This window comes from Bos taurus, chromosome 5 (assembly GCF_002263795.3).
Source record: "Bos taurus isolate L1 Dominette 01449 registration number 42190680 breed Hereford chromosome 5, ARS-UCD2.0, whole genome shotgun sequence".
NCBI lineage: Eukaryota > Metazoa > Chordata > Mammalia > Artiodactyla > Bovidae > Bos > Bos taurus.
The window spans coordinates 37,038,437-37,064,911 of NC_037332.1; the positions used below are offsets into that span (position 1 = coordinate 37,038,437).

Genomic DNA, 26,475 nt, shown 5'->3' on the forward strand with positions numbered 1-26,475 from the left:
ACCAGAGATCAAATTGCCAACATCCGCTGGATCATGGAAAAAGCAAGAGAGTTCCAGAAAAACATCTATTTCTGCTTTATTGACTGTGCCAAAGCCTTTGACTGTGTGGATCACAATAAACTGTGGAAAATTCTGAAAGAGATGGGAATACCAGACCACCTGATCTGCCTCTTGAGAAACCAGTATGCAGGTCAGGAAGCAACAGTTAGAAGTGGACATGGAACAACAGACTGGTTCCAAATAGGAAAGGCTGTATATTGTCACCCTGCTTATTTAACTTATATGCAGAGTACATCATGAGAAACGCTGGACTGGAAGAAACACAAGCTGGAATCAAGATTGCCGGGAGAAATATCAATAACCTCAGATATGCAGATGACACCACCCTTATGGCAGAAAGTGAAGAGGAACTCAAAAGCCTCTTGATGAAAGTGAAAGTGGAGAGTGAAAAAGTTGGCTTAAAGCTCAACATTCAGAAAACGAAGATCATGGCATCTGGTCCCATCATTTCATGGGAAATAGATGGGGAAACAGTGGAAACAGTGTCAGACTTTATTTTTCTGGGCTCCAAAATCACTGCAGATGGTGACTGCAGCCATGAAATTCAAAGACGCTTACTCCTTGGAAGGAAAGTTATGACCAACCTAGACAGTATATTCAAAAGCAGAGACATTACTTTGCCAACAAAGGTTCGTCTAGTCAAGGCTATGGTTTTTCCTGTGGTCATGTATGGATGTGAGAGTTGGACTGTGAAGAAAGCTGAGCGCCAAAGAATTGATGCTTTTGAACTGTGGTGTTGGACAAGACTCTTGAGAGTCCCTTGGACTGCAAGGAGATCCAACCAGTCCATTCTGAAGGAGATCAGCCCTGGGATTTCTTTGGAAGGAATGATGCTCAAGCTGAAACTCCAGTACTTTGGCCACCTCATGCAAAGAGTTGACTCATTGGAAAAGACTCTGATGCTGGGAGGGACTGGGGGCAAGAGGAGAAGGGGACGACAGAGGATGAGATGGCTGGATGGCATCACTGACTCGATGGACGTGAGTCTGAGTGAACTCCGGGAGTTGGTGATGGACAGGGAGGCCTGGCGTGCTGTGATTCATGGGATCGCAAAGAGCTGGACACGACTGAGCGACTGATCTGATCTGATCTGATCTGTGTGTATTTGCTCATACATTTTTTCTATATGACATTTATTCGGTAAACGTTTATATATATGGTTTCTGACCTTATTAAGTTTAGAATTCTCATTTATTCTTTATTTCAGCACCTTTAATGTGTATGCATACTTTGATAGAAAATCTAAGTATTTTTGTTGATGCATAATTTAAACATGAAAATCATCCTAATATCTAAATTTTTATTGTGCTAAGAAGGATATGCTATTTATTTAGATATATTAAATAGGCCATTTAAGATTATGGTTTAAACTGAGAAGAGCACTGGAGACTTTTTTTGTATTTTATGAAATTAAATATTTTCTTCAAGTTAAGAAACTGCCTGCAATGTGGGAGACCTCGGTTCAATCCCTGGATTGGGAAGATTCCCCTGGAGAAGGGAAAGGCTACCCACTCCAGTATTCAGGCCTGGAGAATCCTATGGACTGTATAGTCCATGGAGTCGCAAAGAGTCAGTACGACTGAGTGACTTTCACTTTCACTTTCAAGTTTTTTGTGACTGTGTCACTATCAAACTATGAGGATTTCTTTATAGTTACTTTTAAAGTCAAAATATGGAGAAAACTTTTAAATAAAACTCATTTCCTTATCTATTGGGAAAATGTTTCCATATAGAGTGCTTAGGAAGTTTCTAGAAAAGTTATTAAAGGAGAAATTAGTTGGAATGTTTTTATTTTACATCTGTTGTAATAAAAAACAGATTATTTTTTCAAAACTATTTTATCAGAAATTAGAATTTAAAAGTCTGGGAATAACTTCAGGATTTCACTCGATACCTATGTCATAGTAAATGCTGCTGCTGCTGCTGCTGCTAAGTCGCTTCAGTCGTGTCTGACTCTGTGCAACCCCATAGATGGCAGCCCACCAGGCTCCCCCGTCCCTGGGATTCTCCAGGCAAGAACACTGGAGTGGGTTGCCATTTCCTTCTCCAATGCATGAAAGTGAAAAGTGAAAGTGAAGTCGCTCAGTCGTGTCCGACTCCTAGCGACCCCATGGACTGCAGCCCACCAGGACCCTCTGTCCATGGGATTTTCCAGGCAAGAGTACTGGAGTGGGTTGCCATTGCCTTCTCCGTCATAGTAAATGAAGCAATATCAAACTATAAAATTTATTTGAAATTCTTAAGAATTAAAGGATGGCATATTCTCCAACTGAAGGATGTCCTATAATTCATGTGTGCAGAAATTTTCATTTTCTCACTTTAGTAAATAATACAATTTTTAAAATAAACCCCTAAATGTATGTATCTAAAGAGATTGTTGTGATATTTGAAATATTTTAAAAATACTGTTTTCTTACATTGTTTGGTATTATATCTTTAAAATTGGGAAAGACTTACAATTTCCTCTTTCATATCCTACTACACAAAGCATACATTATTAAGTTTCTCATCTGAATTATACACAGTTTCTATATTGATGAACATTTCTAAAGGTTGGAGACTATGCATAACACAACATAACCCACTTCTTTCTAAGAAAATTATGTGATTTCTGTTCTGTATTTTGAGCTGAAATTGATATATATGAAATATTAATCTGTAACTTTCATTCTGCACCCTGAAGTAAGAATACATCAAATTCCTTCTCCACAGGGCAAATATTTGAAGGCAGCTATTTTTCTGTTTTCCTAATTAAATATATCTATTTTGTTCAGCTCTTCAATCATCACAATCACCTTGTCATTACTCTTGTAAAATCTGACATCTAGAATTTCATTCATTGGCAAAATTGGTCTAACTGTTAAGAATATAGCTAGAAAGAATATTGCCACCTTTGATATGAACACTGTGCCCAATATAATCAATATTGCATCAAAATTCAGTTCCTAGTTGTCACCTAGTCTTTTTTTATACTATTTACATCAGTATAAGCCTAATATGTATAGTATATGATTGGGTTATGAATCATTTTTTTTATCCATAGCAGTAGATATTTTTAAGCAAAAGTATAGAACTTCCATTTTTCTGTAATATTTTGGATTCACGTATCTTTTTAAATTCTTATATCTGAATTTTATTTTTAAATTCTTTTCCAGTGAAAGGATTCATTTTATTTATTTTTAAAATTTTATTATTGGAGTATAATTGCTTTACAATGCTGTGTAAGTTTGTGCTGTACAGCAGTGTGAATCAGCTAGAAGTATACATATATCCCCTCCCTCTTGAGCCTCCTCCACCCCATGCCGTTCCTCTAGATCATCACAGAGCACTGAGCTGAGCTCCTTGTGTTATACAGAACCTTTGCATTATCTAGCTATGTTACACATGGTAGTGTATATCTGCCAATGTTACTCTCCCAATTTAACCCTCTCCTCTCCCTTTGTAGCCACATGTCCCTTCTGCACATCTGCATCTCTATTCCTGTCCTGCAAATAGGTTCATCTGTACTGCTTTTCTCAACTCCACATGTATGCGTTAATATATGATACTTGTTTTTCCCTTTCTGACATACTTCATTCTGTGTGACAGACTCTAGGTTCATCCACATCACTACCAATGATTCCAATTCATTTCTTTTTACAAGCGAGTAATATTCCATTGGTATAATATTCCATTGGAGTTGGTGATGGACAGGGAGGCCTGGCATGCTGCAATTCAGGGGGTCGTAGAGTCAGACATGACTGAGCGACTGAACTGACTGAATATTGCATTGTATATATGTACGACAACTTCTTTATCCATTCATCTATTGATGAGTGTTTAGGTTGCTTCCATGTCCTGGCTTTTGTAAATAATGCTGCAATGAACAGGGGTACATGTGTCTCTTTCAGTTATGGTTTTCTCAGATTATGAACCCAGTAGTGCAATTAGTGGGTCATATAGTAGTACTGCTAAATTGCTTCAGTCGTATCCGACTCTGCGTGACCCCATAGACGGCAGCCCACCAGGCTCCCCTGTCCCTGGGATTCTCCAGGCAAGAACACTGGAGTGGGGTGCCATTGTTTTATAGTTTTTTAAGGAACATCTATACTGTTCTCTTAATGGCACCCCACTCCAGTACTCTTGCTTGGAAAATCCCATGGACAGAGGAGCCTGGTAGGCTGCAGTCCATGTGGTCGCTAAGAGTCGGACACCACTGAGCGACTTCCCTTTCACTTTTCACTTTCATGCATTGGAGAAGGAAATGGCAACCCACTCCAGCGTTCTTGCCTGGAGAATCCCAGGGACAGGGGAGCCTGGTAGGAGGCCGTCTATGGGGTCACACAGAGTCGGACATGATTGAAACGACTTAGCATACTGTTCTCCATGGTGGCTGTGCCAATTTACATTCCCACCAATAGTGTAGGAGAGTTCTCTACTCCATACCCTCTCCAGCATTTATGGTTTGTAGATTTTTTGATGATGGCCATTCTGACTGGGTGAGGTGATACCTCTTTGTAATTTTGATTTGCATTTTTCTAATAATGGGTTATGTTGAAAATCTTTTCATGTTGACCATCTGTATGTCTTCTTTGGAGAAATGTCTATTTAGGTCTTCCACCTATTTTTTGCTTGGGTTGTTTGTTTTTTAGATATTGAGTTTGCATGAACTGCTTGTATATTTTGGAGATTAATCCTTTGTCAGTTAAATAAATCCTTCTAACTTTATGTCAAAAGTAAATTGGGAAGCATGCTTTTCATGTTTTCATAAAGTAATGAATAGTGTTCTCCATGCAGACTCAGTAGTTATGGCATGGGGGTTTAGTTGCCCATTGGCACATGGATCTTAGTTCCCTGACAAGGGATCAAACCCATGTCCCCTGCATTGTAAAGCAGATTCTTAACCACTGGACCACCAGGGAAGTACCCCAAATGAATTTTGATTCAGTTGATAGTTTTTCTTATGTCACTGTGAAGTCAAGTAATGTACCTTGAAGCACTGCTCCTTTCTTGAATAACTCTTTGATTTTCCTGGAGTTAATAATTGCATCCTTTAAAAATTTGCTTAGTTTCTCTTAACATTCCAATTATTATTTTTTCTCTTAAGCTTGAACAGTTACATAAAAGCTCTATTAATTTTTTTCCCCTAAATGCTCAGATAGTTTCTCTTTCCTAAACATTTCCCAGAGCCACCCACCCCCAAACCCTGATCTTCTCCCTCTGATCTGGTTAGGGTGAACTTAACCTTGCTGATCATTCTTTCATCCTGTGAGGTCTTTTCACTCAATTTCTATTTTGATGACTTTTTCTTGCATCTCATTTACTTTTTTTATTTACTCTTTTATATGAAAGCACTTTTCCCTGTATATTCTTGAAAGATGAAAAATGGGAGATTCATTTTTCCTTTTGTGCAAATCTGAAAATGTCTTTAGTCAGTCCTCATATTTCCTTGATAACTTGGCCAGTTATAGAATTCTAGCAGAAAAATAATTTCCCTCAGAATTTTAAGGCTTTATCTTATTCTTTAGCCTTTTGAGAAATCTGGTGATTCTGAATCCCTGTTGTAAGTGCCTTTGACTCTGTGCCTATGCCACTGAAACTTTGGTATCCTTGTCCTTGTTGTCCTGATATTGCATGAAGTGGCTTAGTGTGTGTGTGTGTTTAAAATTCACTTTGTTAGGCATTCTGTGCCATGCTATGTGCTGTTCTTAGTCACTCAGTCATGTCCAACTGTCTGCGACCCCATGGACTGTATCTTGCCAGGCTCCTCTGTCCATGGAATTTCTCCAGGCAAGAATACTGGAGTGGGTTGCCATTCCTTTCTCTGGGGATCTTCCCCACCCAGGGATTGAACCCAGGTCTCCTGCATTGCAGGTGGATTCTTTACCATCTGAGCCACCAGGGAAATCCATAGGCATTCTATAGGCCTTTTCATTAAGGAGATTTGTGCTGAGAAAATCAATTTTATTATTTCTTTGGTAATATCTATGCAACTATTTTCTTTGTTTTTCTTTTCTTCAACTCTTTCTCATTGAATATTAGAGTTTTTGAATTTTGTTTTTATTATCTTATGGTCTATCTCTATCATTTGGTTTTACTTAATGGGAAACTTTGTCAATGTCTAAGCCATCTCTTGAATTATTAATGTTATTATATGTTTAATTCAAAGTCTCTTCTTGCCTTCTCATTATTTGGGGTCATACTAGTCTATTCTTTTGTCCATATAACATCTAGTTTACCTCACATTAATAACTGTTTTTTGAGGGGAGAGTCTCTCTTAATTGTCTGTTTATCCTTTGGACCCATTTTTTTAAGGATAAGAGTGGGAGTGGTTTTCTGGTTTTCCTAAGGAATTTTTTTTTTTTCCCCTAAAGTTGATAATCCTTTGCAGCTCATTCTTACTTAAGAGTTAGGCAATAGAGAATTGATATAAAACTGCATTTGGATAGAGTTTAGTGGCGGGTGATTCCCCCTGTAAGTCACTATTTTAGATCTTTTCTCTTGGAGTCTCCGTTTCTCAAAGGACCCTGGAATGCCTTGCCTGTGAGCAAGAGTACTATGTGCCAAGAGACCAAGGGTCAAGAATTCAATGTGAAGAATTCCCTTGTTCGTCCTCCAGCATCCTCAGTTCTGGGGCTCCCACATTTAACTTCTCTATAAAATAAACCCCTAATCTACCCTCATAGCTCAGTTTGTAAAGAATCCGCCTGCAATGTAGGAGACCCCAGTTTGAATCATGGGTCGGAAGATCCGCTGGTAAAGGGATAGGCTACCCATTCCAGTACTCTTGGGCTTCCCCTGTGGTTCAGCTGGTAAAGAATCTGCCTGCAATGCGGGAGACCTGGTTCGATCCCTGAGTTGGAAAGATCCCCTGGAGAAGGGAAAGGTTACCCACTCCAGTATTTTGGCGTGGAGAATACCATGGACTGCATGGGGTTGCAGAGTCAGACAGGACTGAGCAATTTTCACTCACTGCCTAAGGAGGAGTGGAGGAGTTGTAGCTTTCCTTGTTGCATCCAGGTACTGAGCCACTCACTGGTCCTGCTGGTACAAGGTTGTCTTGCTTCACACTGGTCTTCTTTTCTCTTCTTGCATCTTCCAAATCTATTTTATATACTTTGATATTGTGGGTTGAAAATGAAAATCGATCAGGGAGGGTAAATGAATACATATGGTCGCTCCACCATTTTTAACTGAAATTGATTATGGTTTTTTGACCATATGTCTATTCACCTTCTATTCTATTTTCTTTTCTTTCTCTCCACTCTGAAATAACTTGAGGTATGTCTGATGTGTTTTTTAGTATCTTGGTAAAAAGAATTTTTTTTGCAGGAAAAACAAGATAGGATCTTACTGAAATTCACTTGAAGTGGTTACCCTCCTTCTCTCACCTATGAATAATCTCTAAATGTAAGAGCATTGAACAATGCACCTGTTCCATTCGAGTGTTTAACAGAGAAACCTACACCATAGATTGTATTTTCATGACATATTTTATATTTTCTGAGGATCTGTGAAGGAAGAAAAAAGACAGGGGAAAAGAGGTTTAATATGACGTTAGAGTATTGTGTCAAGCACTGTTTTAGATTCATTCATTCATTATCACCTTTAATCTCACAAGCACCCTGAGGTGCTGTTATTGCCGCTTTATGATGAGAAAACTGAGGACCAGAAAGGTTAAGCATCTGGCCAAAGGCTGTTCAACAGCTGACAGTTGAGTTTCAAGTGTAGGTCTGTGATTCTAATCTCATGTCTTTTTTATTATTCTATTTTCCACACCACAGTGGTAAAAACTATAAAACCCAACCTTAAATTTTAACATAAATAATTTACTTTTATCTGATTAAGATGATTTTAAAATTAGCTTAAAATCACTCATAATTAATCCCTATAACACTCTCACAAGTTTTATTGCATATGACAAATAGACATAAATAGGTGCTGTGGATATTATTCCTTTAATTTCAACTTTGACTTTTCCCTTATCAAAGCCTTCATAGAGCTCATTTTTTATTTCTCATCGGAGAGTTCTCGGTACATATTCCTTTTCAGACCCTTATAACCCTACTGGAAAGCAAATTTCTTGGCTTGACTTCTGCTAATTCCCACAGCTAGTGCAAAAACATTTGAAGAAACTTGAAATGGTAAATCCTGCTATTTTGTTAGCACTTGATTTTAAGAATTTTGTAAATGTTACCATAGTAAGTAATGCCTTGAAAGTCAATATATTTTTAAAGGTTTCAGTTAGTTATTTTTCTGATTTCGTTAACTTTTTATGGCCCACCCACACTGAATAGTTTTCTGTTTTTTTCCATTCAGGAAAGCAGATGCTCATGGTTCTAAATGTAAGCTCCCAGGGGATAAAATAGGAGTGGGTTTGCATCATGGAATGTGCCATACCATCTAACAAAAGTAATGTCCCAGTTGTTGTCATTTATATAAAAACATCAAGAAAAAGTAAATACACAATAATGACCCATAACAAATTGTTAAAATTAGACAAGATTTGTATTAGTCTCTCATGGAGAAGGAAATGGCAACCCACTCCAGTGTTCTTGCCTGGAGAATCCCAGGGACAGGGGAGCCTGATGGGCTGCTGTCTCTAGGGTCGCACAGAGTTGGACACAACTGAAGCAACTTAGCAGCAGTAGCAGCATATTAGTCTCATATTGACAATGATATTTTTTCCCTCAGTTCAGTCAATTCAGTCACTTAATAGTGTCTGACTATTTGTGACCCCATGGACTGCAGCACACCTGGCCTTCCTGTCCATCAGCCACTCCCGGAGTTTACTCAAACTCATGTCCATTGAATCGGTGATGCCATCCAACCATCTCATCCTCTGTTGTCCCCTTCTCTTCCCACCTTCAAACTTTCCCAGCATCAGGGTCTTTTCCAATGAGTCTGTTCTTCACACCAGGTGGCCAAAGTATTGGAGTTTCAGCTTCAGCATCAATCCTTCCAATGAATATTCAGTACTGATTTCCTTTAGGATTGACAGGTTGAAACCCCTTGCAGTCCAATGGACTCTCAAGAGTCAACACTACAGTTCAAAAGCATCAATTCTTCAGCACTCAGCTTTCTTTATAGTCCAGCTCTCACATCCATACATGACTACTGCAAGAACTAGATGAACCTTTGTTGGCAAAGTAATGTCTCTGCTTTTTAATATGCTGTCTAGGTTGGTCATAACTTTTCTTCCAAAGAGTCAGTGTCTTTTAATTTCATGGCTGCAATCACCATCTACAGTGATTTTGTAGCCCCCCAAAATAAAGTCTCTGCCACTGTTCCCCATCTATTTGCCATGATGTAATAGGACCAGATGCCATGATCTTCGTTTTCTGAATGTTGAGCTTTAAGCCAACTTTTTCACTCTCCTCTTTCACTTTCATCAAGAGGCTCTTTAGTTCTTCTTCACTTTCTGCCATAAGGGAGGTGTCATCTGCATATCTGAGGTTATTGATATTTCTCCAGGCAATCTTGATTCCAGCTTGTGCTTCATCCAGTCCAGTGTTTCTCTTGTACTCCACATATAAGTTAAATAAGCAGGATGACAATATACAGCCTTGATGTACTCCTTTCCTGATTTGGAACAAGTCTGTTCTTCCATGTCCAGTTCTAACTGCTGCTTTCTGATCTGCATACAGATTTCTCAAGAGGCAGATCAGGTGGTCTGGTATTCCCATCTCTTTCAGAATTTTCCACAGTTTCTTGTGATCCACACACTCAAAGGCTTTGGCATAGTCAATAAAGCAGAAATAGGTGTCTTTCTGGAACTCTTTTTTGATGTTCTAACAGATGTTGGCAATTCGATCTCTGGTTCCTCTGCCTTTTCTAAATCCAGCTTGAACATGTGGAATTTCACAGTTCACGTACCGTTGAAGCCTGGCTTGGAGAATTTTGAGCATTACTTTACTAGCGTATGAGATGAGTGCAATTGTGTGGTAGTTTGAGCATTCGTTGGCATTGCCTTTCTTAGGGATTGGAATGAAAACTGACCTTTACCAGTCTTGTGGCCATATAATTGTAAAGATTTGTGTTACTCAGAGAGTCGATAAAATCTCTGAACAGGAAGTCTTTCGATGAGTTCCATTTGCTAAGCAGATTTTATAGAGGAGTCTGAAATGTGCATTACTCCTTTGTAATACACACAAACCATACTATTAGAAAGTTAAAACAATAAACTATAAGTTTTAAATTAATAGAAATTTTTCTTGACAATTTTTTGCTACAAATAGTGCTTACGTTTTGAATTAAAAATACATTTACTGAGAATCCCATGGACGGAGGAGCCTGGTGGGCTACAGTCCACGGGGTCTCAATGAGTCAGACACGACTGAGAGACTTCACTCTCACTTTACTGTTACTTCTAGCACAATAAACCTGAGTTCAGTAACTTATGTTTCTGGGTTTGTAATGATTGTTTGTCAGGTCTTATTTTTGAAGAAAATGAATCCAATTATTGAATATTTTAGTTATCATTTACTGAGATGATTTTTCATTCTGATTTTCTAGTGTTTGTGTGTGGAAAATAATGTATGATAAGTGAAAATTTCTGTATAAAATACTTGCTTGAGTTAATGCAATTTTGCTTTGGGTTTTACATTAAAAAATAATCACAAAACTTTTCCATATTATAGTAAATTATCTTTAAGCATTACTTACAATTGAATTAGCCAAATGAATTATGCATGAGATAATCATGTTGTATTGATTAGTTTTGAATTGTAAATGTATTTTGTGTTTGTTCATAAATATATACATATATACTCTAAAATTTTAGAACATGAAATAGAAATTAAAATATTCTAATTTTATGATATAAATATAGTGAAAATTTATTGGATATGTTTATTATTAAGCATATGTTTCTTTGTCCTTTAAGTTGAAACTCAAACATCTTTGCAGATAAACCTGACTTGAAATGTTTTAGATGTCTGAATTTTCAAATTTTATATATAATCAGATGCAGTACAACTGAATGAAATATTTCAGTAGTACATGTTTTAAAAACCAAATGCTGTCTTGGGTTGTTAAAGCTACATAGTCAAAGGGTGTCTGTAACAGGTTAAAAAGGAAATTTTCAGACTCCATTAAACTTTAAAACTCTAAGTATAATCTTTCAGGAAATACTGTGAATGGGGTCCCTGTTGATAGATTTAGTATCTTGCTCCTTACTGCACATATGCATCGAATTAAAGGAACAGTAGCAGTACTATTTTATAGAGTTGACACTTCATTTAATATGCATATTTTGACTTTTTTTTGTGTGTGCTTCTGTTTAAACACAGAGATACTCTACTATACTTTGGCTGTTTCTTGCTATGTTAATGTTTTACTTCTCTAATAATTTAGGAGCTCTATTTTAAACAGTATTCTAGCATTGTAGGGAATGCTCTTAATTACAAAGTAGTTGTACAAAATTCATATCTAATATTTTTCTGTGCATGCATGAGCACTAAGTTGCTTCAGTTGTATTCCACTCTGTGTGACACTATAGACTGTAGCACCCCGGGCTCCTCTGTCCACAGGATTCTCCAGGCAGGAATGGTGGACTGCATTGCCATGCTCTCCTCTAGGGGATCTTCCTGCCACAGGGATCAAATCCATATCTCTTGTGTCTTCTGCATTGGCAGCAGGGTTGTTTTTTTTACCACTAGTGCCCCCTGGGAAGCCCACAGTTTTTCTGTAGTGGGGCTTTTCTCTTAGGTAGATAGTTATCATTGGCTTCCTGAAATTTCAAAAGCCATGCTGCTCCTGGGTTTAGGTTTGGCCTGTTTTTGTTTTTGTTGTTGTTTGTTGTTTAGCTTCTTTATTCTTAAAAATCAGAAAGAAAAATGAAACATACATAGTGTTTTATTCAACAGGATATCTAATTTCTGGTCTGTTTGACCTGAAGCTCTATTATTTCCCTTTGTAATATGTCATTTCATAGACAAATCTTTTGTTTCATTCGTGTTACAAAGACATTTAACATGATCATGAAAATGTCATTCTAAAAAATTATCTAGAAAAATAATGATCAAATATATCCCATGAGAAAAATTTTAAATTTAGCTTTGCTACAGAAGTATATGATAGTTTAGTTTTGAAAAGTACAAAACAAAGATAGATAATACATATTCCTACAGAGAAATCCACTGATACTTTTGGAGTTTCCACAAGGACTAAAAAAAACACAACTAATCCTCTTAAAGTGTTTCAAGAAAGACATTTCAAATACCCAATTATGTTTTAGCTACTATGATATGTTTGTGTTTAAATCTACATCACTCCATTTTATTCCTGGTAAATTGATGCTTCTCATTCAGTTGCCCTTGTCTTGATAGAAAGGATTTTGGGTTTGTAGTAAGAAGGTGTATTGAATGATTGCATTTCTGTGAGTTTAGCTCTCCTAAAACAGACTCTGTGTGAACCCCTTTGTCACTTGGTAGCAGATTTTTCTTGGTTGTTTGAAGAAATTAGCTAATATCTGCCATACCATAAGCAATCAGGTAGACATGACATCCAGTCATCTGGTTGTGAGCTTTTACTTTTTCAACTAATGACTATGAACCTTGCTGTATATGAAACAAAGAGATGATGCAATATCTAGAAATAAAGTAAAAATTTTTTTCTTCATCAGATTGCCTAATGACATAAGAATTAGTTTCAAAAAACAATCAGAAAAATCCAAAAATTTTGAAAAGCAAAGATAAATTGATTAATAGGGCTTCCCTTGTGACTCAGATGTTAAAGAATCTGCCTGCAATGTGGGAGACCTGGGTTCGATTCCTGGATGGGGGAGATCCCCCAGTAGGGAAAGGCTACCTACTCCAATATTCTTACCTGGAGAATGTCATAGACAGAGGAGCCTGGCGAACTACAGTCCATGTGGTAGCAAAGAGTCAGACATGACTAAGTGACTAACACTTTCACTTTCAACTTATTTATATTCAGTTTTACATTTGCTTGTTAATCATTTTTTGTATAACATCATTTTTTGTAAAACTAAAGTCAAGGTATTTCTGATAGCTGAAAAACCAAATGTCGTAACTTTAACCATCCCTGAAATGGTTTGTGAAAAAGTGTAATATTGAATAAAATGTTTATATAGTACCATCAAATTTTGATAATAGTTTAATATTTTCTTTATCAGCAATTGAATAAGAGTGTTAAGGAAGCTGTACTTTTATTATTACAAGATACTTCTAGTTATGATGAATTGACCATGAATGACTAACTCTGCTCACTTTGAAAATGGGGTCATCACCAAATTTACTGACTGAAGTCCGTTTAGAAAACTGGAAATTATTTAGGCTATATATCAAATTAATTTAGAAATTTTAAGTGGAAAACCAAGAATCTATATGAATTTCTGAGGTTTTCTTTAAAATCTGTACTTTCGCTGATTGTTTGCTTATCTTGATAGTCATTAAAAATATTTAATGTAGAACTTGCTGTTAATGTTAGAGCTCTTTTCTAATATTAGGTATTTATAATAATAATTTTCTAATATTTAGAATCATATGTTAGTTTTAATACTTATCCTTAGAGTTATTTAGCTAAAATTTACATAAGGAACATAGAAACAAAAATATATTCCTTCGTTCATAGAAAACGCTATGCAGGAGCATTGAAATAAACATTTCTAGTCAAATTTCTAGTCTAGATACACTTCTAAATGTATTTATAAATTGTATGTTAGTGACTCTGTCTTGTCCAACTCTTTGCAACCCCATGGCCTGTAGTCTGCCAGGCTCCTTCTAGTCAAACTTAATTAAAATAATTAGTAATTAATTCTTACACTTAACTTTGACTTCACTTGTTATTCAGTAGGCCAAACTTTACGTTCTTTTTTTTTTTTTAATCTACTTCTTAGCTAAAATTGAGGGTGACCATTGCTATGTAAAATAAGCATTAAATTTAAAACGTATCATCTAAGTCAGCTTATGTACCACCAGTGAAATAGCTATTATTTTAGAAGGCCTATGGTTCATGGTACACAGGAATTACTTCTTCCTTTGATACGAAGAATAGTTCATAACACATTTAATTAGAAACAAGTGATTCTGGGTTCTTTTTCATTTTCCATGATTTCCTGCAGTAGGTCTGTTCCCAGGAGAATTTATAGTCTAGCAGGTAAATGAGACATGGAACAGGTAACTGAGTATTGAGGAAAAAAAGCTGTGTAAGAGCCACACCTAATCTAGTCTGGGCTCTGATATCAGGAAAGGAGGAAGGGAAAGTAATTTAAAATTTAGCATTGAAAAATTTGTAGGGATGCAATGGAAGAAAGGTGTTAGGATTGGAGGAAATTACATGTACAAAGGGATGGGGATGAGCAAAGCATTTTCCAGGAAATGATATTCTTTATGTCATCTTCCCATTTTCTTTTACATTATGAGAGACATTTTCAAGGTTGTCCTTCATGTAATCAACACTATATTTTGCAGGATTCTTTATTAATTTTATTTTTACATTTTGCTATAGCTTTATAAATTCTTTAGAGTTTTCTGAGTCCGGTCATTTCTCTTGTTTAAAAAATCTCTTTCTCCTCACCTTTGTGTCATGTCATGACATGTGCTGAGTTGTGTTTGACTCCCTGTGACCCCATGGGCTGTATGTAGCCTGCCAGGCTCCTCTGTCTGTGAAAGTTTGCAGGCAAGAATAATGGAGTGGGTTGCCATTTCCTCCTCTATTCCTTACCTTTACCCAGACATTTATATGAAATAGTTGTTCTTTTACTAATATTACATGTGAAAAATAGGGGTTGAATGAGATTTAAAAAATTATCTAAAGTCACCCAGTTTGTTGTCAATAAAAGGCAATTTACATATGGCTAATGTACAGTGTAATAGTTACTTTTCAGGGCTATTTTTTTTTTTTAATTAGGATACAAACTAATTAACCCAGTATCAGTATGTTTCCCAGTACTTTCAGAGATGATAGAGACCTAGATCACCATTAAAATTTATGAAAGTCTAATGTTCTCGCACACACCACCCCCCCATGGTTTCCCATTTCCTAGAACTGGAGCTAGATAAACTTCATTACCTTATTTTATTTTGTCTTGCAATTTAAGTTTGTAGAATTAATCAACAAGTTTCTCACAAATTGTCTATTTATTCTTCTATAGTATCCTTATATGTAAACAAAAAGAGCAATAGTCCACATTTATAATATCAGAAGGAATCTTATTCTGTAATTATATACAACTTCACTTGAAAAACTAGACTTTTGCTCCAAAGTTAATAATGTGAAAATGGATTCATTAATTCCAACTGTCCATTTTGGGATTGAATGTGCCACCCAGCCTGTACAATTCTGGATATTCCATTGCATTTTTAGGGCTTGCAAATTCTACAGTTGTTTCATATGTTCTGTTTTCCTTAAATAGGCACGTGTCTTCACCTAATTTATAAGAATAGTCAATTCAGGTTACTTGTATTTAATGTCACCACTTCCTGTAACTAATCCTCTACAGTATTTATGGAAAAATCTCAGAAGGAGATTGTCTGTCAAAGGTGTAGAGGTGATTTTTAAAGAAAAAAATTCTGAGAAGCATGCTGGAAATGAGTTATACAGTGTTAATATATCTTCAAGGAGATAAAATTGTATCAGGGACATAAAATAGAGAAAAGCAATGGAAAGAGTTACTGGGATCCCAGAGAAAAGAATGGCCAAGTTGAATCTTTCTACCAAATAAGCTATTTTTTAGGATCTTTACAACTCAGAATGTATTGTGGTTTGAGAGAAGGAAAGTAATATTTCACTACTTATTTACAATGTGACTGCCTCATTCCAACTAAAACATGACTCTTTGCATAACATATTCTCTTACTTAAATCCCCACATGAAATTCATCAGACATGACAAAATAATATTCCTTTTCAGATCCTGGGGAAAGAGTTCTTTAAAAGTGTTATTGAAGCATAATTTACTTAGCAATTCTTTGATTTTATATTTTTTGTCTATCTTTCTTAGAGCACCTTGAGTTTAATACCAGTGAATATATTTCATGGAAATATAAGTTGTTTTAATAAATTATTTTAGAGTTTAATAAAAACAAATTAGGACTGCTTGCACCCAGGATCACCATCAATTAATCAGCTGATATTTATTGTACCTACCAGTTGTGGGTCACCTGGATGATCTAAAAGGTCCTTGACTTCTAGAACTTTGGGTAGACAAAGGATGAGACAAAAATAGAAAATGATGAAATGCTAAAAGCAGAGTGAGACAGAAGAGTTCAGACAAGTGAATGATATGTGTCCATAGAGTTGACTTTAAGCTTTAAAGATAAAGACTATTTAGAAACACCAGGGCAAGTGAGTAGTCCAGGTAAAAGGAAATAATACCAATCAGGCATTGCGGTGAGTGAAGATGTCACCTTAAAGGGAAAGTAATCATATTATGCCTAATTAGAGCAAAGGTTGTGTGTTGAAAAGAAACAGAATACGACATTGGAAAGGGATGTTGACTGAAATTTGGTGGATCAAGAAAGCAAAGAAGAGTGTAAGTTTGGTTCACCATTAAAGACAATAATGATGCATTGTCAGTTCTTAAGCAAAGAAAAAAAGCAATATGCTTAAAATTATGTTTAACCATAGTCTTGGTTACAGATTAGAATAACAAAGAAGAGAAAGAATCAAAGGAGACTTTGAGTTACATGAGGAGAAGCCAGTCTTCACTTTAGCAGTGAACTATAGTGTCACAGTTTACATTCCATACAAAGATGTTGCTTATAGAGAAAATGTATTGTTCATTCTAAAGTAGTACCTTTGGCTGAATGTCTCCTCTTATGTTACATAGTTTCGTTAAGTGAATTGGTCATTCTTATAAAAAACATCAACAATTTACTGCATGTTTACTGTGAGATTCTTGGATTCTTGGCACTGATAAAAAAATTATGAGAATGCTGAAAAACAGAGACACAACGGCAATGTCTAGATAAGACACAACAAACAAATATATAAGACCATCCACCTTTGTCCATCAACAAACCTACATCTTCAAGACTGAGTTTAAGTATCACATCTTCCTGAGTGCTTACCAAATATCCCATAAAGAAATGGCTATTTTTCATGATTGTCTTAATTTAATCATAAATTTTATTGTATTATTTTAATTTTTTTTTACTGTCTTATATTTTTATTCTGATCTTTATGGAGTAATATTATTTAAGACGTACTCTGGCATTATTCCCCATCTATTTCCCATGAAAAATGGGACCATGATCTTAGTTTTTGTCCCATCTAATGATGCCATGATCTTCGTTTTCTGAATGTTGAGCTTAAAGCCAACTTTTTCACTCTCCACTTTCACTTTCATCAAGAGGCTTTTTAGTTCCTCTTCACTTTCTGCAATAAGGGTGGTGTCATCTGCATATCTGAGGTTATTGATATTTCTCCCGGCAATCTTGATTCCAGCTTGTGTTTCTTCCAGTCCAGCGTTTCTCATGATGTACTCTGCATATAAATTAAATAAGCAGGGTGACAATATACAGCCTTGACGTACTCCTTTTCCTATTTGGAACCAATCTGTTGTTCCATGTCCAGTTCTAACTGTTGCTTCCAGACCTGCATACAAAGTTCTCAAGAGGCAGGTCAGGTGGTCTGGTATTCCCATCTCTTTCAGAATTTTCCACAGTTTATTGTGATCCACACAGTCAAAGGCTTTGGCATAATCAATAAAGCAGAAATAGATGTTTTTCTGGAACTCTCTTGCTTTTTCGATGATCTAGCGGATGTTGGCAATTTGATCTCTGGTTCCTCTGCCTTTTCTAAAACCAGCTTGAACATCTGGAAGTTCACGGTTCACGTATTGCTGAAGCCTGGCTTGGAGAATTTTGAGCGTTAGTTTACTAGCATGTGAGATGAGTGTAATTGTGCGGTAGTTTGAGCATTCTTTGGCATTGCATTTCTTTGGGATTGGAATGAAAACTGACCTTTTCCAGTCCTGTGGCCACTGCTGAGTTTTCCAAATTTGCTGACATATTGAGTGCAGCACTTTCACAGCATCATCTTTTAGGATTTGAAATAGCTCAATTGGAATTCAATCACCTCTACCAGCTTTGTTTGTAGTGATACTTTCTAAGGCGCACTTGACTTCACATTCCAGGATGTCTGGCTCTAGGTCAGTGGTCACACCATCGTGATTATCTTGGTTGTGAAAATCTTTTTTGAACAGTTCTTCTGTGTATTCTTGCCATCTCTTCTTAATATCTTCTGCTTCTGTTAGGTCCATACCATTTCTGTCCTTTATCGAGCCCATCTTTGCATGAAATGTTCCCTTGGTATCTCTAATTTTCTTGAAGAGATCTCTAGTGTTTCCCATTCTGTTGTTTTCCTCTATTTCTTTGCATTGATTGCTGAGGAAGGCTTTCTTATCTCTTCTTGCTATTCTTTGGAACTCTGCATTCGGATGCTTATATCTTTCCTTTTCTCCTTTGCTTTTCGCTTCTCTTCTTTTCACAGCTATTTGTAAGGCATCCCCACACAGCCATTTTGCTTTTTTTGCATTTCTTTCCATGGGGATGGTCTTGATCCCTGTCTCCTGTACAATGTCATGAACCTCATTCCATAGTTCATCAGGCACTCTATCAGATCTAGTCCCTTATATCTATTTCTATTTCTCACTTCCACTGTATAATCATAAGGGATTTGATTTACGTCATACCTGAATGGTCTAGTTGTTTTCCCTACTTTCTTCAATTTAAGTCTGAATTTGGCAATAAGGAGTTCACGATCTGAGCCACAGTCAGCTCCTGGTCTTGTTTTTGCTGACTGTACAGAGCTTCTCCATCTTTGGCTGCAAAGAATATAATCAGTCTGATTTCAGTGTTGACCATCTGGTGATGTCCAGTACATTGGCCACCTCATGCGAAGAGTTGACTCATTGGAAAAGACTCTGTTGCTGGGAGGGATTGAGGGCAGGAGGAGAAGGGGACGACAGAGGATGAGATGGCTGGATGGCATCACTGACTCGATGGACGTGAGTTCGAGTGAACTCTGGGAGTTGGTAATGGACAGGGAGGCTTGGCGTGCTGCAATTCATGGGGTCGCAAAGAGTCAGACACGACTGAGTGACTGAACTGAACTGAACTGAACTGACATTATTCATTTAATAGGTGATATGTGTCATTTGGATTACAAGCACTTTGAGGATAAATCAAAGGCAAAAGTTGTTTAATGAATCTATACTTATATGCTACTTTTGGTATGGTAGAAACGTGATAATATTCACAGAAAGAATAAAATAATAAGTGTTTTCCCATCTTCCATAAGTATTGCTGCATTCATATCATGAATATTCACAAATGATTACTGTTTAAAAGGGACATTCAGGGAGAGTAATGAATGCTCTTTTGTTCAAAAGGTCACAATTGAAAAGTTAGAAAAAATTATATGAACCTGAGAAGAAAAACTTTCTTTGTGTGTCTGTGTGTGTGTGTTTTAAAATACAGCTTAATATATTTTTAATTGAAATATAGTTGATTTACAATGCTGTGTTTGTTTCAGGTGTAAAGCACAGTGATTCAGTTATATATACATGTATATCTATTAGTTTTCATATTCTTTTCCCTTATAGGTTAATACAGAATTTTGAGTGTAGTTCTCTGTACTATGTAGTAGGTCCTTGCTGGTAAAAGCATTCTTCTGTGTGTGAACATGCATGTATACTCCCTGATAATATATGCTTGCTATTCAACAGTATGTGATTTTTAAAAGTTTAGTATACTTTATACTAAAGTATAAAATATGTTATATTCTTTGAAAAAAAATAAACACTGAAGTCAAGAAGCAGGCAGGGAAGTACCTAAGATAAACAGCCAGGGGAAGTACATCATACAGAAAGGTAGATCTGAAAGAGAAGATCAGTAGCAAGAAGGAATGAACACAATACAATTTATGAAGATCCATTAGCAATTCACACAGAATTAAATATGTTTTAAGTCACATGTAAGGGTGTAGGTGTTAAGGGAAAGAGAACATCTCAGATATGGTAATAAGTCTTAATAATCAAGGCAACAAGTTCAATTAATTGCCTATTCAAATGGGATATACCATTGCAATCTAATAAAGGTAAATTATCCTCAAACTATTCATTTTTTAATTTAAAATATTTAGGCAATATGTAGTCTATATTAGATATGCAGTCTTTGAACTCATACATAAAATGCATAATATATTATCTAATGTTCTCAGAACTCAGTATATGTTTTCAAATGAAACCATATGTGACCAGCCATTCCAGGAGAATGACAGGAGTTATCTGGAATCCATGTCTTCTTAGCTTAACTCTTCCCTGGTGCATATATCATGCTGAAAATTATCAACATCCTGAGAGTTTATGAAGGAAAATGGTAGGAGAAGCTAATACTCACTGAGGATGCACCATGTGTAACAGGGCCAGACAGTCCATACACTTTATCTCATGTTAATCTTCATAATAAACCAGTAATATTGGTGAAATTATCATCTTTATAATGAAGAAACCGAGGCTTCAACAGGGGGTGAAATATGTCTAACATCACCCAGCTAGTAAGTGGCAGAGCTGGTATTTAGTGCTAGAGCCCCAGCTCTTCTCCTCTGCAATGACTTCACTCATAAAATGGTAACTGGTTGAAAACAGAAGCCAAATTATTTAACCTGTATATTTACAGAGATTTTAGTTAGTTTTCTGCAAAATATTTTGGAGGGTTTGTGTTGGAATGATACCATTGCCAGATTGATTAAAAAAAAAAAAAACCTCAATTGAATCATGCTTAAAAAAAATAAATTTGGAGGATTTCCCTGGTGGTCCGGTGGTTAAGAATCTGCCTTCCAATACAGCAGATGCAGGTTCAATCCCTGTTCGTGGAACTAAGATCCGCACGCTATGAAACAACTAACCCCTCTTGCCATAACTGGATAGTCGTGTGCTGTAACTAGAGTCTGTGCACTGCAATGAAAGATCCCACGTGCCACAATAGAGACCCAATGCTGCCAAATAAATTAATGTATTGAAAAAAAATTTTCTGCTTTCTCATATTTTCCTACCTTGAGAGTTTTTTTTTTTTTTTTTTTAACATTCAAAACATAGTTTGCACTGTGGCAAGACATATAGGGTTAAAAATAGAGTAGGACATGACCGTACAAAATTGAAAGCAAGTTTTTTATTAGAATATGTGTGGTAACGGTAGTTAGTTGCAGATAGTCTTTAATCTTAAAAAAGCTAAAGCATTTATGTGCCAGAAGAGTGCTTAGTGTATGGTAGTTAATCAATACTTTTTATAATATAAATGGTTACCTTATGATACCAACATTGATTTATGGTCTAGGGCAGACTGGCAAATTTTAAATTCTCTCCTTAGAAATATCAAAGTATAATTTGATAAAAATATCAAAGCAATGATGTTTTGATTGTTTCATTTCCTGCTTCTTATAGATAAATCAGTCAAGGTAAAATGAATCAAGTGCATTCATATTTATCTTCCAGTGCTCAGCTTCCTGTGGTAAAGGTTTAAAATACCGTGAGGTGCTTTGCATTGACCAATTCCACGGGAAATTAGAAGAAAAATATTGCAGTCATCTACAGAAACCTCGAACGCATAAAGCTTGTAGGTCTGTCCAATGCCCTTCATGGAAAGCCAACAGATGGAAGGAGGTATGTAAGGTGTTTTATGGTTATATATGTATTTTTGGATTTAAAAAGAAAATCTTAATTCATTCTGCATGCTTTCAATAACCTTGAAACCCACTAAATGTGTTTTATTCTATTACACATTTTTTTTCACACTATGCTCTGAATTGATACTATACAGTGTTAACACGTTTGCTAAGTTCATAGTTTAATAACAAATTAGTCTTGATTATTTTGGGGGCTATAAACTTTACAAGAAATTCTGTTACTGAATACTAGGGAGGCTACCAATGATTATAACATTATTCCAGGTGGTCTAACCGTAAAATACATATGTTGAGGTATTTAGTAACTGCCTTGTTACGGCACTAAAGTCTTGGATTTGCACTGAGGTAGCAACTTGGAAAAGGGACTGGTAAGTTCCAGATGGATCATAATTGGAGATGGTTTAAGAGTTAGGGACATGACAGATCCAGGGAGCCTGGCTGGTCTAAGGCCAGAGTGGACACACTTGGAAAGACTCAGCAAAAACAAAGCTTATACTGAGATGAGAACAGGGCTAAGAATGTCAGGTTGTAGAAGCAGGCTGATGGATACTTGCTTTGGCACACTCAGAGAGGTAAACTCCAAATCTAAACTTGGAAAGGCATGTATTTGAATGTGGTTATTCAGCAAAGACCAGTGTGGGTAATAGTAAAGAGGAGAAAAACATAAATGAGGCCAGAAATGTTAACCAGAATAATTTCCTGAAGCTTGATTTCAGTGGGGCTAAGCTTTCAGCAAAGCTACCTGGCTGCTTGCCGCCGTATCTCAGGGTATGTATCCATCTCTTAAAAGAGCTAGTCCTGCCGTGGGGAAAAGAAACCCATCTTCTGCTGATGGAACTTTCTTGTCTTTGTCTGATGTAGGAGCTACATTAGGAAGACAGGGACTCAGACAGGAGCTGGGAGTTGGTTCCACTGGGCCCCTAAATTTTATCCTTCACTCCTTGAGACTGGGGCTTCCCAGGTGGTGCTACTGGAAAAGAATCTACCTGTCAATGCAGGAGACTCAAGAGACATGGGTTTGATCCCTGAGTTGGGAAGATTGCCCTGGAGGAGGGCATGGCAACCCACTCCAGTATTCTTGCCTGGAAAATCCATGGATAGAGGAGTCTGGTGGGCTACAGTCCATGGGGTCACAAAGAGTCGGACATGACTGAAGTGACTGAGCATGCACACACAGTAAATGAAATTATTTTTCATGGTTTAGCAGAGACCATGGTTTAAAAGATTTCACATTAATCTGTGAATGCCACTGCTACCCACTAAGTCGTTCAAGAAAGAAACCCTGGGTCATCCTGTTTTCCGTGACCCCATAGTTATTCCCTGAGTGAGTGAGTGAGTGAAGTCGCTCAGTTGCGTCCAACTCTTTGCGACCCCGTGGACTGTAGCTCCCCTAGCTTCTCTCAATTCTTCCATCAGCGTCACTCTTGCGTCTCCATGGCAATCACCCCAGTCTAGTTCATCATCATCTGTTTCCAGGTGACCTCGTAACATACATTTTTGCCATTATTTACTTACATATAGTATGAGCTCTGGAAGAAGTCTTAATTCTTCTATGACTTAGTTTAAAGTCTTTGTGAGTGCGTGCTCAGTTGTGTCTGACTCTTTGCAACCCCATGGACTGTAGCCCGCCAGGCTCCTCTGTCCATGGGTGTTTTCAGGCAAAAATACTGGCCTGGGCTGCCATTTCCTCCTCCAGGGGATTGTCCCAATCCAGGGATTGAGCCCATGTCTCCTGTGTCTCCTGCATTGGCAGGCAGACTCTTTACAACACTTATCTAACCATGCCTATTTCTTTAGCATTATCACAGGCCTCAAAATCTTAGATACAATGGATATCTTGTTCACTAAGTGCCCAGCTTAGTACGGAGCTACATACTTCTTACTTTGAATTCTATAATTCAGTTGCAAAAAAAAAAAGGACCTGCCATCTGTTAATTTATACATTTTTCACGTTGTGGTTTTGCTTAAAGTAGGGGTAGGCTTTATTTTATCTGGACCAAGATGTGGCAGGGTAACGACAAAGCAGCTTTCCACTGGAGAGACAAACCTTCCAAAGGCCCTGCACCCCGCACGTGGCAGAAACCTTTCAATTCTGACGTCAGGTGGGAGATGCTGGGGGATGGGAGTGGGAGAGACTCCCCTTTTGGCCAGCAGTAGCCCTGGTGATCCCCAGGACTCTTTCGCTGCCTTGTAGCTGCTGTGGTTGCTATTCGTGAGGGACTCTTCCTGACCCTTGGCCTCCAGTCCCACAAGAGCTAATCAATCACTGTTGCTAACAACTCAGCCTTGGCTTGCCACCAAGTCTGAAATTATATAAGATTCACTAAAGGAACATATTCCAGGGGTTTGTAAGATACAGATATGACTATGTAAAGACTATAAAAATCACAGATGCTTTTGTACAGAGTCGACCTTCTTCTCTTTGAATTGATTTTCTTGTCATAGAAATTAGCTTCATACACCCACACAGAACCTAAAACTCTGCCAAAAACAAATGACCACTTGTGAAGTCATTGGTTTTTGATTTATTCTATAAAAAGTACCCACATGGAGTTAATGATCGCAGGCTGTCGCTGTGCTACATATAATAATATATTTAACAGAAGCATAATTTCAGAGGTAGTTAAGAGATAATTACTGGTTACTACTTTGTTCTGACTGCATAAATTGTAACATTGCTTTAATAGCACTCACTAGAAAATAATTTCATTTTATTACTATTTTACATTATACCTCCAATGGAAAGATTTGTTTGGCAAATTGTGACCACAGAGGTGTTCAATGAATTTTGAAGTTAACACTTCTGAGTTGGTATTTGATATCATTTTTTTAATGAAAGGATTTAGTAATGCATTTTAATGACTGCAACCAAACAGGAACAAACATTACTGCATAGAATTTTGTCTCCTGAGTCCAGATGTATGCCATTAGATACAACAGAAATACTAGAATCATTTAAAAAGAAAAAAAAAAAAGGCTCATCCTCTTCTTTTTGGAACCAGACATTTTTTATTTATGTTTTCACATAATTTTACCCATTTGAGAGTACCAGCTTTACTTATAAATTCAAGTTTTTAAGGCTAGGCCGGTGTTAGATTCCTCATGTCTCATGCTTAGTTCAGTGCCATCCCAACATAGTTTACATGCTCAGAAAAAAGTTGTTCAGAATTCTCCCCTCCCCTTGATCAAGAGAAACCTGCTGGACAGCTTAGAAAGGACCTAATCTCAGGCCTTCCTAGTGAATCAAAAACCTTGTGACTACAGTCACTTACTTGGTTCCCCTTCTTAGAGACCCATCATTTTCTTTCTAGTATTTTAAGATCAGAGCTGGAACCAAAGGTGATATGTGTTCCAAAAATCTCACAAATCTGTTGGTTAGTGCCCTCTTTCCCAAACCCCCTGATCTGGAAAAAGAGTTTTTTGGAAACTATCTGCTAAACGCTGGCATGTTTAAGTGATTTGGTATTTCTCTGTAATTCCATATTTTCTATATTTCCAAAATACACACACACATGCACATATGTATATAGTCATACTTGAAAAAGTTCCACTGTATACATATATATCTTTTATAATCTAAAAGATAGTAAACCTTAAGCTCCCACGGGCCCCTCATCTTTATACCCAGGTTGAGTGTTTCTTCCAGGAAGACAGCTTGGAGCCCAAGGTGAAGGAGGATGCCTCTTTGCTCTGGGAATGGGTGAATATGGTTCTCAATCTTTTCTAGCTAGTGCCAGCAATTCTGTTTTTGCACTTGTCTGCTGCCTGTGAAATCTCTTCCTTTATCATCTTTCTTGATACTTAAGACAGTCTGTCTTTGAGTGGGCTGAGATGACTAATACTCTTTGGTTTGAGGCGTGTGTTGAGAAATTTTTCAAGGCAGGGATAATTGTATCTCTGTAAGAAAAGTGAAAAAATAGGAATAGGAAGGAAGCAGCAAGGGTCAGTGACCTCCTAACACTGTGTGAGAGACTTCTGTATTCCTCACAATTGTAGGTCTTATTCATTATGTATATGAGGAAACAAGGCTTAAATGGTCTAAGTAGCTTGTGCAGGTCACTGGCAGGAAGTGATGGGGAGACAGACAAGCATTTGAATGCTGGTCTGAGTTTTCCCTACTGTAATTGCTGCCATAATTATTTTATTTTTATCATTTTACATTAGCTTGTCTTTATATTTTCTTAGCAACATCTTTTACTTCCTTAGCAACCTATTGCTCCTCTTACAAAGCACCTAAAGTCAACAACTGCAGAATGTCACTGGGCTACACATAATAATGCATTCAAGAGAAATATGGTTTCTATGTTGTGTTGAGTTCATTACAGGCTTATTTATATATAAAAAAGTCTGTTGCATCAATTTAAGGTATACATGGATGTCACACAACATAGGTCAATAACTGAAGGTTCTATTGATCATGTATTAAATCACTAGCAACATATTAGATTACATTAATAGGTGAAGTGTTCATATCTTTGCACTAATAAATTCTGCTCAGATTTTTGGAGTAGTACCTATTCTGAGACCCACACTAAAAGAAAAGTCTTGCCAAATTACCAAATCCCCAGAGAAGCACAATTGAATTATAACTCTTTTGTATAAGTTTCATTGTATTCTGTTGCAAGCAGGAAAAGCCCTGATTATTAGTGGCTTGAACTCAAAGACATTTATTCTTTACATAATAAAATCAGAAAGTCACTAGATTTAAGTTAGATTCAGGAGTTCTACAATGGTAAGGATGCTGGATTGGCATTTCTGTAGTTCTGTTGATCAACTGCTAATG

The 26,475-nt window shown here is 36.8% G+C and overlaps 1 protein-coding gene across 3 annotated transcripts in view; it reads left to right on the forward strand.

Annotated features, from left to right (window-relative positions):
- ADAMTS20 (ADAM metallopeptidase with thrombospondin type 1 motif 20) overlaps nt 1-26,475 on the forward strand; it is a 216,210-nt gene that overhangs the window by 133,491 nt on the left and 56,244 nt on the right. For all 3 annotated transcript variants that reach the window (XM_024991940.1, NM_001206093.2, XM_024991941.2), the window contains one exon: nt 21,502-21,669. In XM_024991940.1, the coding sequence (XP_024847708.1) occupies nt 21,502-21,669 (168 nt within the window). The remainder of the gene's footprint in view (nt 1-21,501; nt 21,670-26,475) is intronic.